Raw genomic sequence first — 19,012 nt, 5'->3', positions numbered from 1 at the left:
TCTTCCCGAAGGTGCCAACCGTATTAATAGCTGATTTAATGTATTTTCAACTTTGTTGTTGAGAGATCGACAAAACTTAATCTCCTTACAATTATTCAATTAAAGTATATTAAAAGAAAAAAAACTATTTATTGGTTTCAGCCTTCGTTTGTATGATAAGTCTTTATTGGATTTGGGTCTATGCACAAGTAGGGGTGTGGGGTGTCCAAAATACCCGAACCCGATTAACCTGACCCGACCTGAACCCGAATAAGCTTATTAGGATCCGGTTAAATAGGGTCAAAAAGTATTAATCGGGTTGACCCGACAAACCCGAATTATTAATAGTGTTAGGTTCAGGTTTCTTTTTGAAAAAAAAAAATCGGGTTTCGGGTTAACCCGAATAACCCGAACTAGTTTACCGAAGACCAAATTTTCCACTTGATACAATTCTTCATTTCTTTGACCACGTGGCCTTTGATGCCATTGGTTATTCAATAGTGGGATACAAATGTATCAGCATTTGATAATTCAATAGTTCAGGGAACATTTATTGGTTATGTTTGGTAATCATGTGCTTTTTAGGCTGAGGGGTGCGGAGCGCGAGAAAGGGCGCAAGTGGCGAGGCGGTCGCGCCCCGGGGCGCGAGGACCACACCACCGAGGCGCGAGAGGGGCGCGAAAGGGGCGCGAGCGCGGAAAAAGAGGCAGGCGCGGGTGGGCTAGCGGCTGGGGGGAGCGTGAAGGAGGTCTGGGAATGCGTGAAAAGAGCCGTTGGGCTCGTTTTTTATTAAAAAAAAAAATTTCCTACTCTATATAATAACATACCAATATCAACACAAAAACAAACACGATTTTTCTCTCTATTCAACCTATATCAAACCCAAACCAACACCAATATCACATACCAATATCACATACCACACCCAAAACCCAAAATCACCCCATCTTCCAAACCTTTTTTTAAAAACATGGCTGGAAATTGGTACCCAAATTTCGAATCAGATTACAGTTACGACGATTTATGGTCGGCACCGGACCAACCGATGTTTTATTCGGGGTCGCAACAACCATCCGGCTTTCAACCATCCAACATACAACCGTCTCCTAACTTTGTAGTTCCGGAGACACAAGAACCAGAAGGTGAAGCTGCGGGACAAAGAAGACGCGTCCACCGGAAAAAACAAATTGCAACGGACGGGTCGGGTTCGGCTTCGACCGGAAGGACGAAACGGAAAATCACTCCGTGGTCATCGGATGAGAAGGAAGCCCTGTGTCGGGCTTGGATAGTCACTTCTGAGGATCGGCGTTGCGGTAATTGTTTTAACGTTTTTAAAAATGATTTTTAATAAAAAAGTTAAATAAAAAAGTTAAATGACTTACAAATTTATTTATGCATTTTGTAGCGGACTACCAAAAGAGCAAGGTCTTTTGGACAAAGGTTAGGGAGACGTTCTATTCGCTCGTTGGGAGTACAGAGCGGAACGCCGATATGATTTCGGGTCGGTGGACCGAAATCAGAAAATTTGTCGGCTTGTTTACTAATCTGTTCAACAGGAACGCCGGTCGTATGAGACCAAGTGGCAGTGACGATTTGGCGGTTTATAATTTCACTGTCGAAGAGTGGAGGCAGGAGTGCCTGCGGAGGTATGGGACGGTGAAGACGTGGGACGATGTAAAGGTGTGGGAGAGGTTGAGAAGGTGTTCTAAGTGGGTTGAGCTGGTGGCGCCGGACGTTGATGCGGAAGTAGGGCCGAAACGGACTAAAACTAGTTCGTCTGGAGCGTACAGCACTACCGCCGGGTCGGATTGCCGGGTTGGATTCGACCTAAACGTTGCGGGGGAGGAAACGTCTTCACCGCCGAGGAGGCGGCCATTGGGAAGGGACGCCAGGGGCAAAAAACCGGCTGAGGGGGAAGTCGTAAACATCAACGATCTTGTTTAATCCCTCAATAAATTCAACAAAACATGGAGGTGGTCTCTAATGACAAAAAGGAAAAAAAAAGAATGAGAGATTTGGAATTCCTTACAAGAGACTTCAGTAACCTAAATCCGGTCGACCAAATGCTGATGGAAAAACAAAAGGAACGTATCCGGAAGAGATTGATCGAAGAAGACCAAGCCGAAGAATAAGAATAATGTTTTTTTTAGTACTTTAATTTTTTTTTAGATATTAATGTGTTTTTTTAATTAATGTGTGTTTTTTTAAATAATTTATGAGTTTTTTTAATAATACGTTTTTTTAATACATTTATAAAAAAAAAAAAACCGCTCGCGCCCCCTCTCGCGCCCCTCCACACCATGCCCCGGGGCGCGAGCACCACTACCAACACCCATCTTATCAAGTTTCTCTCTCTGCCACACGTCACAATATTATTGGCTGGCGCCCCCACTCGCGCCCCCCACACCCCTCAGCCTTAGCTTTTTGGAATGACCTTACCAATGGTTTACTTTCGAAGAGTTCTTTATTTAATGCGATCAAGATATTTTTGACTTTTCCCAATTTGTAGACAAATGCATCTTTTGGATGTTGGTTTGACTACACACAGTCTTTTAAACATTTATAACAATGTAGTTATTTGCTTCAAGGATCAGCTCAATTTAAACGCTGCTTGTCCTTATGTGTATTGTATGTCCCATGAATGGTAGGCTTGTTTCTGACTTAAAATTTTGAAATTGAAACGGGTATAATTTGCTCATACATGCCACGCCACATGTCACACCCCGACCATGACGGAAACGTCGGGGCACAACCGATTGTTCATCGCACACGACACTATTAAGTGACAATATTTAATCCACTCATTTAAATTCATAACAACACAAAGAGTCACATAACTTGTTCATACAATAACCGAATTCAAATCATAGTAAATAATATAATGTTCGTTTTGCTAATATCCTAATAGCCTCGATAACGTTTTTTCTTCAAGTCCTCGAGTCAACCTAAAGTCAAACCTGTAACATTGCATAAATAGATTTTGTCAACACAAAGGTTGGTGAGTAACTTCATAGTTTTTGAACAATAGATATATAATATGAAATTCCACAACTTGTATACAAAACAATAAATAATAGCAACAATTTAGATAAATGAAATCGTTAATAAGAATACATTAACGACACCTTTCTATAAGGGGATGCCAAATATACTCGGATTTTGTATGAAATCGTTAATAAGAATACATTAACGACACCTTTCTATAAGGGGATGCCATATATACTCGGATTTATGAATCAACCATCCAAAAGCGGTAAACACATTAGCACTCAAGCATATAAGCAGATAATCACCAAATCGAGCATTTATTTAAGTAAAGTATACAATAAAGTTTGTGGTTTAAGACTCAAGTATAAATAATTTGGATTTGAATAAGTTTGCAATGTCACCCCTAAAATATAAAAGAGTGAAAACGGGGGATGAAAGTACTCACATTCAAGTAATAAACTTGAAAGATTTGATGATTTGGAGATTAACCGAAACGATGAGTTTAACGAACGAAGCCTAAAGGAGAAGAAGTCTTGTATTAGAAAAGTTGTCTTGGAAGTCTTTAAACGAAAATAAATGATAAGAAATGTAAACAATTTAAAGTTTAAGGTTTAAAATGTAAATATTTAAGAAATTATAATAATAGTCCTTTAAAAATGTAAGTTTGCTCGAAACCGGGTTAAAGTATCTAGCCCTTAATTTTACTCAACCTATGTTAAGTAATAAGGTGGGTAAAAATGCAAGAAAGCAAGTCCCTTTATAATATAGATACTAAAACGGGTTTTAACGAGTGTTTGGGTGGTCGGTTCGGGTCTTGGTGACTTGACCAAACCTAAAGTCAACTTTCCCAAAATAATAATACGAGATAACTCAATAAATCTTAAAGAGACTTAACCAAGTATGTAGTTCTATTGTTTTAGAACTAACAACGTCCGTTAAGCGAGTATTCGGTTTAATCGGTCCAAACTTTGTTATAAGATCAAGTTGGATTCAACATTCCGAGTACTTTGTGAAAATAATTAAAATCAGTTTATAAAGTATTTTTAAAGAAATATATAAGCTTTAATGGTTAAAAACACACTTATGTGTCTTAAGCAAGTAAACTTGGTTTAGTTCGGTTTGGTTCGGTTTTTATCTTGGAATAAGGCCAAGAATGGTTACCATATGTCCAAACATCATAGAACTTGTAAAATAATTTATAAATAATAATACCAAAGTTTTACATACAAAAAGTCAACAACAAAGTCTTTAAACGAAAGTTCGGTTTCCGGTTCGGATCTTGTTTCGGATAAGACCGAGGTTAGATTCTACAAACCCATAACCATGGAACTAATTAAAATGATTTTAGAAACTCAAATCTTACATAAAACATGTTTATACAACTATTTAAACAAATTAGTAAACAAGAGTTCGACTTCCGGTTTGGAGCTATTTACGGAATAGCCGAGGCTAGTCTCTACAAACCCATAACCATGGAACTCAAAATGTAAAATAGAACTAAGATGAGCAGAAGTTAAACAAGTATAACAAGTTTGATAGTTAGATGCGGAAAATATATATAATCAAGGACTACTACGAGTCCTCCATGTAGCTTTGTCTTATGGGCCGGACACTTAACCGACCGAGACCGGAGAAATGCCCACCGAAGGTACAAAGGGTGCTATTATATATATGTTGTATAACAATCTCCAAGTATAAATAAGTGTTAACAAGTTGATTATAATGTAAGACTATGGTCAGTTTGACTTTGGAAAGTCAAACTGCCAAAAAAATATGAAGAACACCTTTGAATGCTTGAGAATTGGAAGAGAAAGAGATGAATGAGCAAGGATTAATGTAGGGGATAGTGGTGTATATATAGGGTGGGTCGAAAGAGTCAAGCATGGAGTGTGATATCAATGTTTGCATGCAAGAGGGGTCAAGGCAAGTCACAAAACAACAAAAAAAAACAAAAATGGGGATGCTGCTGATCTGCTGCTGGTCAGCACATCGGTTCGCATCCGGAAGTTCGTTTTTGATGTATCTTGAGCGTTTTAAGTCCGTTTTAGAATCCGTAAAAGGGGTTTTTCAAATTAGACAAGCGGGAATGTTTTAGTAACATAAAATCCAATATTTTATATATTTGAAATGTTCGGGATATAAATCGGGTCGGTTTACAACATAAAAACAAATACAAAATAAATACAATTTGACCCGAAATCGAGGGATGTCACACCACAATCAAATCCTTCCATCGATCGTGGTTCTTCAATTCTTCTATAACTTGAATCTTTAAATTTTTTATGGCGTCACTCTTGGCATGGTTGATCGATCTACGGTCGACTACTTAAACTTCTTTGTTATATGCTTTGCTTGTTTGTTATTCTATACATTTCTTTTGATGATTGAATAAGGTAAAATAATTCTCAATTGCCTAGCTTTGATGCTAGTTAGACACAATACATGTTATCAAACGTATAAAAAAAATAAAAAAACTGATAATATTATTCACATTATCTTAGCTAACATATCATTTGAGGATGTTGGATTTCTTCTAAACTGGTCAAAATCCAAGACATATCAGGTCTACTTTCAGGTGACACATCATTACACTCAAGTGCCTGCTCAGCAATCTTCAACATATCGTCATCAACTAGAAGTCATGGAGCTTGAATCAAGGGCAGGTGTTAAAATGTGATTCAAGGCTCATGCTATGCACGTGTGAAAATCTGCTGAAGTCCAACATGTGCTCTTATTTATCTGGTTTTCCTTGTTTGATTTTTGAATAAAAGCCAATAGGCTTAGTTTGTTAGGTGTTCGAGTTTATTGCTTGTTCACGTTATTGAATTTGTACGTGATACCCTGTATAAGAGATCGGTTGTTTTCCCTTTTATGTATTCACTCAATTAAGCAATAATACAATCAAGCTTTTGATCATCTAATCTAATCTAACTATATATTAAAGCAAGCCCGGGAGCTAGACTGATTAGGCTGAGAAACGAGGACCAGACCATATGTGAATGGATCAGTCCAGTTATTTCGGGTTGGTGGGAGTTGGGTCTCACCTAGAGAATACAGATGCAAATACTAGCTAACTGGTTATTCTGGTATCGGTAAAATAAACTGGTTATTGTCAACCATAACCAGTTTCTAGGCTTGAAATCTATAACCATCAAAACGGCTAAGTTCTATTAATCCGGCAAAGTTTTATTAAACGTCTTTATAAGCTTTAAAACTAAAGAAAAGCTAATTGAAGTACTTCTCATAATTTGAGATTATTTGGCGTAACACCTTGTCTCCGAAGTGACGATGTACTTGCCACACTACCATAATCAAACAATAGAGATAAAAATGCAATTTTTAACTTTGTTTTAATTAAACATACTAAAAGTAATAAAAATTAAAAAGCCTCAAGGTTCAACATGTCATGAGCCTACTTAAAGTAAAGTCCCAACAATTAACTTGCATCATGAACACGATAGCTAACATTGTAAAAGTCATAATTATCTCCTAGACAAGTCACATTGTTCTTATTTCTTAGAATAACCTAAATGAGGTAGACATACAAACATTCTCTTACGTTTCACCTTCACTATCACCGAACTTTCTTCTTCATGGGAAACTTTCCATCTATCACTAACTCGTGCACGATCAACAACCGATACAAATGGCGGGATTGTTTCTAATAACGAGTCCTTTATAAGCTCATTAAGCTCGCTCAAAACATCGCTCATCTTCGGCCTCTTATTTCGGTCTCTTAGCAAGCAATTCTCGGCTATATTCGCTAGTTCCTTCACCGATTGCAAAGGAAATTGACCTTTGATCCTAGGGTCAACAATCAGCTTGAACTTACTTTGTCGTAGAAACGGTTTCACCCATTCCAAAAGATGTTGTTCATCTTTAGGGAGATCAAGACTAATAGGGGGTTTACCCGTGATTAGTACGTATAGAAACACCCCATAACTCCATACGTCACAATCTGTTCTCAAATGCCCAGTTCGTGCATACTCGGGATCCCCATACCCATGGGTTCCTACAACCTGCAACAAAAATTATTCATGATGTTGGATGAATTGATTATAACTTTTATGCAGTGGCTTGTGAGTAACGGCTGAACGCGACTTGTCAACTTGAACCTAAGTATGGTACGTTGTTTGACAGATCAACTTGAACATGACGAAAAAGTCTGTTTATTTTATTTTTGGCTACACAAAATATACCTTTATTTTATTGTTGGATGTTAACTAAAGTTACAAATTTATAACAATTCGTGTTTGAACGATAAAAACTGATGCTCAATTCTCTCTTGCTTTCTTTTTTATAAAAAAAAGTTTCGCATAAAAAACTCAAATCAGTTTAAGTTATGGCATAAAACATTAACCTCTTTAATTTGTTAAAACTTAGAAATCATAAACATGTTAAATGGATCAATCCATGAACCCGTCAAGGTTGACCATACCTGACCTATTTAGCTAAACATGTTGATGTGTTTGTGGGTTTAACCCGAAACTGACATAACCCGTCTTGCTAAATGAGCTTATAAAAAAGAATGTCCTTTGAATGTGTATACCCGTGTTGTGACATGGGTATGTCCTTCTGAAGGACCTAACCGAGCAAAACCGAAGTCAGAAAGCTTAACGTTCCACTGGCAGTCTAGAAGAATGTTGGACGGCTTAAAATCTCGAAAGATTATCTGCAACCATAAAAAAAATAAAAAAACAATACAACACAAAGAAAACGACCACACATAAGCCATAACAATATGGTTTGGTCAAATAAACACACCGGGCTCGGCATTTGTTGGTGCAAGTAAGCCAAAGCACGAGCCGCGTCTTGAGCCACTTTTAGTCTCATGGGCCAGGACAAAGGTGCAACTGACCCGGGTGATAACCAATTTGCTAAACTTCCATTAGGCATGTATTCATAAACTAACATCCGGTGGGTCCGATCTACATCTTCTTCTGTGCAGTAGCCGATCAGTTTTACAAGGTTTGGGTGCTCGATTTGACCAAGAACATTGACTTCGGCCAGCCATTGCTTATGCCCCTTCATCACAGTAACCAAATTTTATTACAAAAAAAAGAGCAAGCAATATGATGCTTAAAATTTAAAACCTATAAAAACTAAAACCTGCAATCCACCATTCGAGAGTTTAACCGCGATTTTAATCTTATCAAAAGGATGATCCAAACTCTTAACAACACCTCTATGCACGCTCCCAAATCCACCCTCTCCAATCTTCGAAGACGTGCAAAAATTATTAGTCGCGAATTTGAGCTCGGCGACTGTGAACACCCTCAAATTGTTTGGGTTTTCGGCTAAAGTTTTCAAATCTGGAGCATGTGAGAGGTCTGAACAAGCAGTGTAGAAGGTATCAATGGAAGTAGATTTGGTTTCAATACGAGTTTCGTATTCGATCTCTTCTCCAAATGAGAATGAGAAACATCGGCAGGAAAACATCATTTTTGTTCCTTAAAATCTTGTATTTGAATCTGAATTTGAATTATTAGCCACTTTATATAATAAATTGCCAAAGTTGACTCCAGTTGACGCGGAAATGGTGTGAAGTATGAACTATGAATATTAAAGACTTAAAAGTGAAGTACCAACTCTTATGTAATCTTGTGATATTCAACATCGGTTTACATGCACAACCATTTCCTAGGTTCTTGCTAATTTTTTTAAAGAAAATACTCACGTTCAATTTTTATTTTAAATAACACTGGTATTTGGCTTTTTTTACGCGTTTTTTATGAGCTTTTTAACTTAAAGCTAAAGGGTTGGCTTAATAATTTTAGAGATAAAAGTGAGAACCTTCTTGTAAATTCAAAAACTATTATTTTGCTTAGGATCGTAAAGTAGTGTGTAATAGGGCTACAAATAAAGGCGATAAGGGCAATTTTGAAGTTACCCCCCCCCCCCCCCCCCGCGCTACAAAAAGGGGCGAAATGTGTTTTGTGGGGGTGGGGGTGGGGCGACAACTGCATTTCGCTGTCTTTTGTTTGGAAAATATATATATAACTAGAATTTAGACCCGCCGCGTTGCAGCGGGAATAGTTAAGTTGTGTAACGCTGAGTTTAACCCGTAAAAAAAAATTCACTTTGAATTGATTTGGAAATATTTAAAGTTGATATCTATAAGCACCGGTGGTGTAAAAGTGTAAGTATGTGAACAATTAAAAGAGCAGAGAATACAACATTTGAACATAATATAACAAAGAATAAGAAAAGTAAATTGTATAACAAAATCAACTATGAGTACAATCCTTGGAGCATAATCAAGTTGATATGGTTGTTGTATGCTAGACAAAGAGTAAATCGACGACGTTTGGTGAAATTTAGAGGCGATATCTGTTACACCATAGTTGTTAAATTTAGAGACTATATCTACCATATCATAGTTACGAAAATGTTAAATCTTCTTATAAGAGTTGATAAGAGTCCATTATTGATCATATAGTTCCCTTTATGACTTCGAATATTTCACCCTATGACCCTTACTCACATGTTGACAATCAATACTTTAACTTGGTTACACTCTTTGGCCACATACATGTTAACCATCAATAACTTATGCAAAGAAATAATATAATTTGTACATATGTATTATATAACTTACAAAAAAAATAGGACATTAAATGGTTACACTTTACACAAAAGAAAAAAAATTATATAACTTATTAAATGAAAAGAATGTTAATCATATTATACATGCTATTTCTGCAACTCTTTAATATTGTGCAACAAAAAGAAGTGAAATAGATACCACCGCCGCCGCCATCCACTGCCGCAGAGTTTCCGATCAACAAAATCACATCGTCTATTAAACACGAAATCAACAACACGCCTCTTCATCTTCACCATGTACCACCTCAACCCACTACCAAGAACACAAAAGGGCCATACTTTACTGTGTTGTCTGCCAACTGTGTACCATTTTCTATTGCTCGGTTTGACCGTCCCGTCTTTTTTCCGATCAACACATCAAAACCAAGATGATGTGTTGTGATATTAAACAACAAAGAAAGAGGGAGGACAGATTATAAAGTAGAGTAAAGGAGACACGTGGAAAGAAAAGAAAACAAAGCATCTTAAATCAAATCACGTTGAATAATTGGTCGGGAGAGAGAGGACAGGTGTAAGCCAAGACCAGGTGTAGGAGAACAAAGTGGATTGAAAAGGTACAACAACTGTAGCTAATGCTACAACAAACTGAAGCCTATTTAAATGAATAGTGATTTACAGTCACAACACAAAGTTGTAAAATATTATATATAATAATTTAATGTCACAATTTGTGACACAAGGGTATGTTTGGTAACATGTGCTTTTGGAATGACCCTACCCAATGAACTAAAGACTTTTGCAAAGATTCCCATTAATCAGCCTTTTTCTATAAATGGTTTACTTGGAAAGAGTTCTTTATTCAATGTGAACAAGATATTCTTGGCACTTTCAATTTGTAGGCAAATACGTCTTTTGGATGTTGGTTTAACTCCACAAAACATCTTCTTAGGGAAGCTTCTTTCTAGATGTCTCATGAAAAATTAATTTTTTATAAACTTTTAATTAGTTTGTATAGAAGTCTAAAAGGCTCATGAAAATATTATGTGTATTGTATGTCCAATGAAATGTAGGATTGTTGTCGACTTAAAAACTTGAAATTGAAAATGGTATAATTTGCTCATGCATGCTAGTATGCCACGATGCAGTCCATCCATCGACCATCAATTGTTGTTCGTCGGTTCTTCTATAGCTTGTATCTTTAAATTTCTTATGGTCTTGGTATAGTTGATCTACAGTGGACTACTTAACTTCTTTTTGATATGCTTTGCTTGTTTGCTATTTTATTCCTTGTTTTTATGGTTGAATAAATTATAAGAATGTAAGGTATGGACATATGAATATAACTATTGATGATTTGAATCATATAAAAAATTTTGACAACATGGGGCACAACACTTCCCAATACTAGTTCTCAATCACCTGATTTTGATGATAGTTAGAAACAATACATTATACATGTTATCCAAACTATAAAAAAAATAAAAATTTCATTCACATTATTTTAATTAACCTCTCATTTGAGGATGCTGGATGTCTTCTAATCTGGTCAAAATCTGAGACATATCAGGTCTTCTTTCAGGTGACACATCAGTACACTCAAGTGCCAGCTCAGCAATCTTCAATATATCTTCATGCTCTTCTTTCTCCACTAATATTTCCAAGTCAAATATATCCGTTGACCAGTCACTACTCACAACACTTCTAACCCAATTTGAAACATCTCCATTGTTATCATCTCCAGTCAACTTTCCTGTGATCACTTCCAGTAACAACACCCCTAAACAATAAATATCTGATTTGTGTGTTGGCTTCTTCCCATCTTTGACCTCGGGGCATTGCCCGATTGCTAGCTTTGACTTTTGTGATGGTACAAGTGGCAAGTACCCGAAATCCGTTAGTTTGGCACGTGCGGCTTCGTTGGTGAAGTTGATAAGAATGTTTGATGATTTGAGGTTTCCGTGTGGCGGTTTTTGAGAAGGTAATGATTGGTGCAAGAAAGTTAGACCCTTTGCTACATCCTTCATGATTTGTAATCTTGTTGTCCAGTTTCTCCCAATTCCTCTACTTTCTGCATGTTTCACAAACAATATGAATACACACATAGGGATTTAAACGAGTTAAATGAGGCATTGTTCATGTTTGTTTGTTCAACGTTTGTCAGACAAACAAATAGTTCATGAACACATAATTGAGCGGAACTTCTTGTTCGTGTTGTTTATTAAGGAAATAATTTTGGCCGTGTTAGTTTGTGTTCATTCGTTAATTTCGTAAATGGGCACATGTTAATTTAAAAATAATAATCAGCATTCAACATCAACCAAAATAAAATATAAAGTAATGTAATTGACATAGTTATCTGAAAATACCTGGCATGATAAACTAAAAATATAAAAGTAATATATATATATATATATATATATATAGGGGAGATTTCAAATAAGAACCCCTTTGAGTTTTAAGAACTCAAAAGAACTCAGTGTAACGATTTTTTTTTCGAATTTTTTTTACACATGCGTAATATATGTAAGTTACATATGCGTAAAAAAAATTACAGAATTTTTTACGCACAGAGCCGACTTTTTACACATGTGTAACGGACGTAAAAGTTAGTGTAACCACTTACATCTTTATTCTCTCTCCTACTTTAACTTTTTTGTCAGATTTAATCTCAACCACATATTCCAATCCATCTAATTAAATGTGTGACCTAGAATGAAGTTCATTTCCTTATATGTCGTGCCTAGGATTCCTTTCCCGAGTACCTCAGCTGATGACCCCAGTAACTCATCTAAAACGAAAACCGGCTTCTGTTTGTCGATGAATTCCAAGTCAACTGTTTTCCCGGGATCATCTGTACTTGCAGACCATTGCGACTTCTTATCGACGCCTTCATTAGTATGCTGACGCGTTTCTGTACATACAAAGAAATGAGAAAATCAACATTTTATCACTAGAGAAATACATATAACACCTTGCATGCATTTACAAATACCGGGCCGGTCCGGACGCTGTGCAGCTAGACAGCCGAACAGGGCCCACAGTTTTAATTTTTTTAACAAAAAAAATTTTAGCCAATTGCATATTTCTTAACCCATTTATTAAAAGCCCAATTATACTTCAAACCCAATTAAACAAGGCCAATTATTTCTAATTTAACTCGCATAGGCCCTAAGGGCCCATTTTATAAAACTCGCATAAGGCCCTGAGGGCCCACGCAATCTCAGGACGACCCTGTACAGATTAGACATACCAATTGCTTCTTTTTTGGCTACTCTTCTGTAACAACAAAACACAAACAAAATCATGAACAACGGCACGATTACAATCGCAGAAGCAATCAGCACGATACTCCATACTTTAAGAGGCTTCTTCTTGTCTTCTGGAGACGGCGGAGGAGAAACACCACATGGTATCTCCAATGGCCGTCCACATAAGCCCGGGTTGTGATCAAATGAACTCCGATTAAACCTTTCTAGTACTTTTGATTCCGGGATTGGTCCAGACTACTGATTATATGACAAGTTGAGATTAGTCAATGATTCTTGATCAAACCGCGGGATTGTTCCCATTATCTCGTTTTCTTGAAGTTCTAGGGAGCTGAGGCTTGGGAGGTAGATGTAATCCAATGGAATAGAACCCGAGAATCGATTACCGGAAAGGAATATGAATTCGAGGCGTGTGAGATTTGTGAGGCTGGGGAGATTGCCAGTGATGTTATTGTTGTGAAAATTGAGTTTTGTTAAGAATGTAACGTTTTGTAGGAACCCGACCGGGAGTGTTCCAGTTAAGCTTATTGATTCCAGAGTTAGTTCGGTGATATGGGAATTGGAACAAGTGATTCCAATCCACCGGCTATTGTTATTCCGACATGGTGGACCGGTCCAGTTCCCGTGTAGATTGGAAATGGAATGCATGGAGTCCCGGAATGGAATCAATGCATCGCGTTCCTCATCGTAGAATTCTTGTATTGTTATGTTCGTCGACTTAACAAGTGATAACATTGTAAGCATTAGTTGGATGGTGAGAAGTTGCATGTCAGTTGATTGATGGTGGCGTTGGCGGTGATGGTGGCAGGACTTTCTCCGAGACTTAGGATGTCCTCGATGATGGCAGGACTGTCTCCGAGAATTTGAATGCCCCGGATGGATGGTGGTAGGACCGGTCTCCGAGACTTTGGAAGTCCTGGATGATGGCAGGACTGTCTCTGAGAATTTGGATGTTGTTAGCTACGGTGATTGTGGCGGGATTTAGGAGAGCTGTGAATTAGAGACTGGGATGTGAAAGTGATACAACGTATTAAAGATTAAACAAAATATTTAGTATTATGAATTATCATGAACAAAATAATTAGTAATTACAACTTGTGAGTTTAACAACGTACGCTACAAAGCAAAATATATGGATCTATGTTTTTGTTTTTTCTCTCTGGTTTTGTACTAGAAAGACGGATAATAGGTGCTTGTGTTTAGAAGAATATATATGTCCACTGTTTTCTAATAATGTATTCCGTATAATGAATGTGATTAAAGTTTCGTAATCGAATGTGTCGGTTTAAAACAGGATGATGTCGTAAATTCAAGTCCCGAATCGATAATTAAGCACGAAGTAAACGATTAACTCTCGTTTATATTAATCAGAAAATATAACTTAAAAAACTGATTACAACTCTCTCAAACCCTAACTTTGTTGTATCAACTTCTTGACAATCACTAACTCAACTTAGCTAACAAGAAACCTAATAACCCCTTTTTAATTCTTGGGTTGAGCCTTACACTCGGGCCATACAACAATTGAGCCAAGATAAACAATTTTAAAATGTAAAAAATTAAAAATGTATAACTAATTTAGTTCAATGTGTGAAACAAACTTTTTTTTTTCTGGTGTGGATTTGTAATTTAACATACGGAAAAGCTTGAAATAAGCAAATTATGAAGTTTATAAATCAGTAAATGATCAGTGAATTATACTTTAAAGAAAAAAGCAGAAAGTTTCAATCCGAGCAGGAAATTTTTTAGAACGATTTACCAAATAGATTAGCAATTGTTTTGGTAAGTACAATAATTGATGAAAAACAATTATTTGAAAACGGAATTAATATAAAATAAACATGTTGAAAATTACGTGAAAACGAAATAATTATATAATTATTTAATAAAAATAATAATAATAATATAAAGTGTTAACAGCTTTGATTAATTTCAAATATCTTAATGGAATTCATCTTTTCTTGTTGGGTTTTACTTTGAAATCAACTATTGTAATCCAAAGCAGGCCCTTCTAATTAACTTTAGTTTTCTTGAAATATCAATATTTCACGTTACAAAAGGTTTTCTAAACCTAAGATCAACAAATTGTAATTTACATCTTTATTTTGTTGTCCTTATGGAACCTCTTACACTCTGGTGGTACACGCACAAACTTTCTTAAGCTTTACAACAACACATGGCTCTAACTCGACTCTTGATAGACGGTTTGGAATTTGTTTCTTGTGACGGAGCCGTAGTGAGTTGGTTAACCAATTCTAGGTCCTCGCTCGTCTCTGATGGTTCAGGATTTATTGCCTTGGTTGGAACCACATTGGTCTGCTTACCCATTTCTAGGACTTGGTTAACCATTTCTAGGACCTCACTCATCTTTGGTCTCGACTTGGGGTCTTCCGACAAGCACATGCTTGCTATAATCGATAAGTTTTGTACCGACTTTAGTGAGTAATTATAATTAAGATTTGGATCAATGAAGCGCGGAACCTTTTTTGATCCTAGAAGGGGTTTCTTCACCCATTCAAGAAGTTGCAAATTCTGATGTTGTTTTCTATCTAGTGGGTGCCTCCCGGTGATGAGTTCGTATAGGAAGACCCCATAGCTCCATACGTCAGTCTTGGCGGAAAGGCAACCCGTTTTCATATACTCTATAGCCTCATATCCTGTAGTTATCTGGAAAAATTACATATTCCATTGAGGGCGCGTTCGTTTCACATAATTTAGGATAATTCAAATGAATTGGAATTAAAATCCCATGGCTTGTTCATTTCATTAGAATTAGAATCTTAATTTTATTTGATGTGTTCGGTTGTCAAAGAATTGGAATTTGAATTGAAAATTCTTACAAATAAATAAAGGAATTCCAAATCCTTCAAAAATATGGAGGAATTCAAGTAAATTCATTAAAATCTTTTCTCGAGTTTTTTATTTTTATTTTTTGAACGAGAACAACGAATAAAACATTTTACTTTTTTTACATTTTGTTTTTGATTTATATTTTGAGTTATGAATTTTTTATTTTTATTTTGGATATCTTTTTGAGGGGTTTTTGATCTTAATAGAAAACCCCTAAAAATTCAAAAAAGATAATAAAAAATGATATGCAAAATATAAATAAAAAAACAAAAAATCTAAAAAAACTAAAGTGATTTTGTCGTTATCCCCGTTAGATTTCAATTCATTTGTCAAATGAACACACAAAGGATGGAATTGAATTTTAATTTCTTCCAATCCAAATTCCTATTGGAATGTTCAAATTCCAAATCTAATTCTTTCCAATTTCAAATCCTATACAAATTTTAATTCGAATTCCATTTTATTATGTGAAACGAATGCGTGATGAATGTTTTTTTACGAGAAAAAGTTATATGAATGTCCATTAATACGAGAAAAATGTTGTTGACTAGTTGTGACTATTAACTACCTTTCACACATAAAAAGCTTTATCTATCTTTACAAATTTATTTATATGCAACCCAATAAAAAGTTACATATATACCGTAGTTGGGGGTGCATGGCTGAGTCCTTCAAGACGTAAACGAGTCAATCCAAAATCTGAAAACTTTGCATTCCATTTCTCGTCTAGAAGAATATTGGAAGATTTAAAATCTCCGTAAATAATCTAAAAACAAAAAAAGAAAACAAGAGTTAATATATTTTTATTTCTATCTATGTAGTTGAGCTAAAATACATCTTTATCTCTAAATTTTCTTTATCCCGTAAAATCTGCTCACATTTTATTCTCTATATCAATCTATTTGGTAAAATTGTGTTATTTTTTATATTTTTTTAGCGTATTTTTTTTTTACTACGCTCAACTTTGTTAAAAATGCATACAGAGAATGGATAATGTGTTTCTAGATATAGAGATACACTACACATCTCTATATATTTTCTTTATTTTAGAGAATGAGATGTAATTAAGAATGATTAGTTCTTGTAGTTTTAATGATTCTCTGTATTTTTTTTCTGATTTAAAGGATAGAATACACACATAGACACGTACTCCGGTGCTATTACAATATGAAGAATTGATAAAATACTATGTTGTCTAAATTTGATATGCCTATTTTAATAGAAATTCAATGTTGTGAAATAATCCTTGTGCGTGTATAAAACGCCCCGCCCCCCCCCCCCCACCCACCCACGTACACAAGCACATTTGATTGTGTGTATATATTTAGTAAAAACACGAAACCTCCCAATGTGCCATGTATATGACTTGACTTAACTCAAAATCTAAAGCGGAAACGACGTAAACGTTAACAACATGCAGAAACAGAAAATGATTTCTGTTATTTCGTTAATTTAAGGATAAATAATGAAATTTGTTATATAGCTTAAAGAATGAAAACAATGATGCATTTGATCAAAGATTAATTAAGAACATTGTATGTTGCTAGAAGACGTTGAACAAAAAGTGACCATTAATTTTGACGTATTAATTGTGGATGAGAGAAGTCAACACTTAAACGTGTTTTGGCAAGAGCAATCCATGATGGATGACCTAATGTCACCATCATATTCTTAGAAGGATAATTAGACATAATAAGTAAACACATACCGCAAAGTGGACATCTTCATGTAGGTATGCCAAGCCACGAGCAGCATCATGAGCCACCTTCAACCTCATGGTCCATGAGAGTGGTGTTTCCGAATTTTTATATAAATGATCACTAACACTTCTATTTGGCATATATTCATACACTAGATACCGTGCATCGTCTTCTATACAATAACCAACTAGTCCGACAAGATTCGAATGCTTAACCAACCCGAGGATATTAATCTCCGTTAGCCACTGCCTTTTCCGCCCCTATCATATAAACACAAAATCAACGTCACTAAGAAATATTTAGGAACGTTAAAGACATTCACGATGCAGAACTTCTTAGTTAGAGCGTCAACACAATGTTCTATTATGTTTCCAACACCCAAAGAGCTCAATTCATGTTCTTCTAAAAAAGTATTTCTTTTATATATTAAAAATTGACAAATTATAGTGACTAGAGTGTCAACAGACCCTCTTGACCCTCCCCTAGTTCCGCAAAGATTTAAACATACCGGCCATGGTTCTTTAGCGCGTTTCACAACCACTTGGATATCATTAAAAGGATAGTCCAAGCTCTTGAGAACACCCCTATGCACGTCACTGGATCCATTCTGACTAATCTTTGAGGATGAACAAAAGTTGCAAGTTGCTGCCTTGAGCTCGGCGAATTTAAAAACTCTTAGATTGATCGGTTCATGGTGCGAGATTAAGTAAGGTGAGTTGTGAGGCTCAGATTTGTTGCTAGTGAGATCAGAAGGAGCAGTATAATAGGTTTGACTCATAATACTTGATTTTGTTTGAGTTATCGTGTCGTCTAGGTATTCTTTTTCTTCTTCTTCATCTTCTTTATTAGCGACGGAGAAACATCGCATATGAAGCACCATTGGTAGCTAGCTCCTTCAAACCTTTGATTTCGAAAGTTGTAGTTTACTTGACTTCTGTAAACATTAAACAAAGGAAAATGTCGTTCGCAAAATGTTGATTTTCTAGTCTAGAAGGGCATACTTGACTTTTGGACTTTTGAGTAAATTACACTTTTTCTCCTTTAGGTATATAGCAAGTTCCACATTTTTCCTTTATGCTATAAGGGTTTGTTATAGTTTTTGTTATTTCCGTTGCTTGCTTTTAAATTCTCTGTTAAATTACCAATTCACCTTTTCTTCGTATATAATAAAAAGCGAAAGAAAACGAAAAATAAACTCTGAAGAGGTATGTACCCGCCTCAACACCAATCAAGGCGGGTCAACCCACAAGATAAAGACATTAAGGCACAAAGCCAAAACCTAGGCGCATGGCGCATGCATCATATGCTCGCGCATCACATATGCGCGCAGCGCATCAACGCGCGGCGCATATCACATGCTCTTGCACATCACATATGCTCGCGCGTCGCATATGCGCCCGGCGCACCATCGCGCGGCGCATATCACACGCTCGTCCATATCACACTTGCGCATGAAATATCTGCGCGTGAGAATAAAAAGAAGACTTCGCGCATCCTCAGGATGGGCGCATATCACACGTGCACATAATCAACCTCGTCCTTATCCAAATCAGGATTAGGGCAACCTTGATTGTGCACGTCAGACAATCTTCCAGAAGGCATCTTTTTAAGGAGTAAGAATATGCTGATGTTGACAACGGCCAAATGAAAGGTCGACAACTCAGCATGACACATGTGCTACCA

At 36.2% G+C, this 19,012-nt stretch overlaps 2 protein-coding genes and 1 pseudogene across 3 annotated transcripts; all 3 read right to left on the bottom strand.

Annotated features, from left to right (window-relative positions):
* Positions 1–6,461: 6,461 nt before the first annotated feature.
* Positions 6,462–8,417, bottom strand: LOC143577973 (serine/threonine-protein kinase PCRK1-like). The gene is made up of 4 exons (XM_077061676.1): positions 8,077–8,417; positions 7,732–7,992; positions 7,517–7,639; positions 6,462–6,986 (listed from the first exon to the last, which is right to left on the bottom strand). Exons 1-4 carry the CDS (start codon positions 8,407–8,409, stop codon positions 6,477–6,479), a joined length of 1,227 nt encoding a protein of 408 aa, XP_076917791.1. The 5' UTR covers positions 8,410–8,417; the 3' UTR covers positions 6,462–6,476.
* A 2,562-nt stretch (positions 8,418–10,979) lies between these two features.
* On the bottom strand, positions 10,980–13,606 carry LOC143579033 (putative leucine-rich repeat receptor-like protein kinase At1g68400; annotated as a pseudogene). The gene is made up of 3 exons (XR_013143382.1): positions 12,764–13,606; positions 12,221–12,424; positions 10,980–11,581 (listed from the first exon to the last, which is right to left on the bottom strand). The product of XR_013143382.1 is annotated as a putative leucine-rich repeat receptor-like protein kinase At1g68400 (transcript).
* A 1,330-nt stretch (positions 13,607–14,936) lies between these two features.
* LOC143579023 (serine/threonine-protein kinase PCRK1-like) lies at positions 14,937–18,209 on the bottom strand. Its single transcript, XM_077062441.1, has 4 exons — positions 17,838–18,209; positions 17,338–17,589; positions 16,273–16,395; positions 14,937–15,446 (listed from the first exon to the last, which is right to left on the bottom strand). The coding sequence occupies exons 1-4, from the start codon at positions 18,207–18,209 to the stop codon at positions 14,937–14,939; spliced, it is 1,257 nt and encodes a 418-aa protein (XP_076918556.1).
* Positions 18,210–19,012: the final 803 nt, after the last annotated feature.

Source organism: Bidens hawaiensis, unplaced genomic scaffold (genome assembly GCF_021521415.1).
Source record: "Bidens hawaiensis isolate Kalapana, Puna unplaced genomic scaffold, B.hawaiensis_p1.1 tig00001461_1, whole genome shotgun sequence".
Classification (NCBI taxonomy): domain Eukaryota; kingdom Viridiplantae; phylum Streptophyta; class Magnoliopsida; order Asterales; family Asteraceae; genus Bidens; species Bidens hawaiensis.
The sequence above is the reverse complement of the archived record's forward strand: the minus strand, read 5'-3'. Positions and strand labels throughout refer to the sequence as shown.

Excerpts from the sequence above, each read along its gene's own strand:
- LOC143579023 (XM_077062441.1), bottom strand. The coding sequence starts at position 18,209 with ATGGTGCTTCATATGCGATGTTTCTCCGTCGCTAATAAAGAAGATGAA. Across the intron at positions 16,396-17,337 it reads ATGAAGATGTCCACTTTGCG|ATTATTTACGGAGATTTTAA; the intron begins GTATGTGTTTAC and ends TTTTGTTTTTAG. Across the intron at positions 15,447-16,272 it reads GCCATGCACCCCCAACTACG|ATAACTACAGGATATGAGGC; the intron begins GTATATATGTAA and ends TAATTTTTCCAG.
- LOC143577973 (XM_077061676.1), bottom strand. The coding sequence starts at position 8,409 with ATGATGTTTTCCTGCCGATGTTTCTCATTCTCATTTGGAGAAGAGATC. Across the intron at positions 7,640-7,731 it reads ACCAACAAATGCCGAGCCCG|ATAATCTTTCGAGATTTTAA; the intron begins GTGTGTTTATTT and ends TTATGGTTGCAG. Across the intron at positions 6,987-7,516 it reads ATACCCATGTCACAACACGG|GTTGTAGGAACCCATGGGTA; the intron begins GTATACACATTC and ends TTTTTGTTGCAG.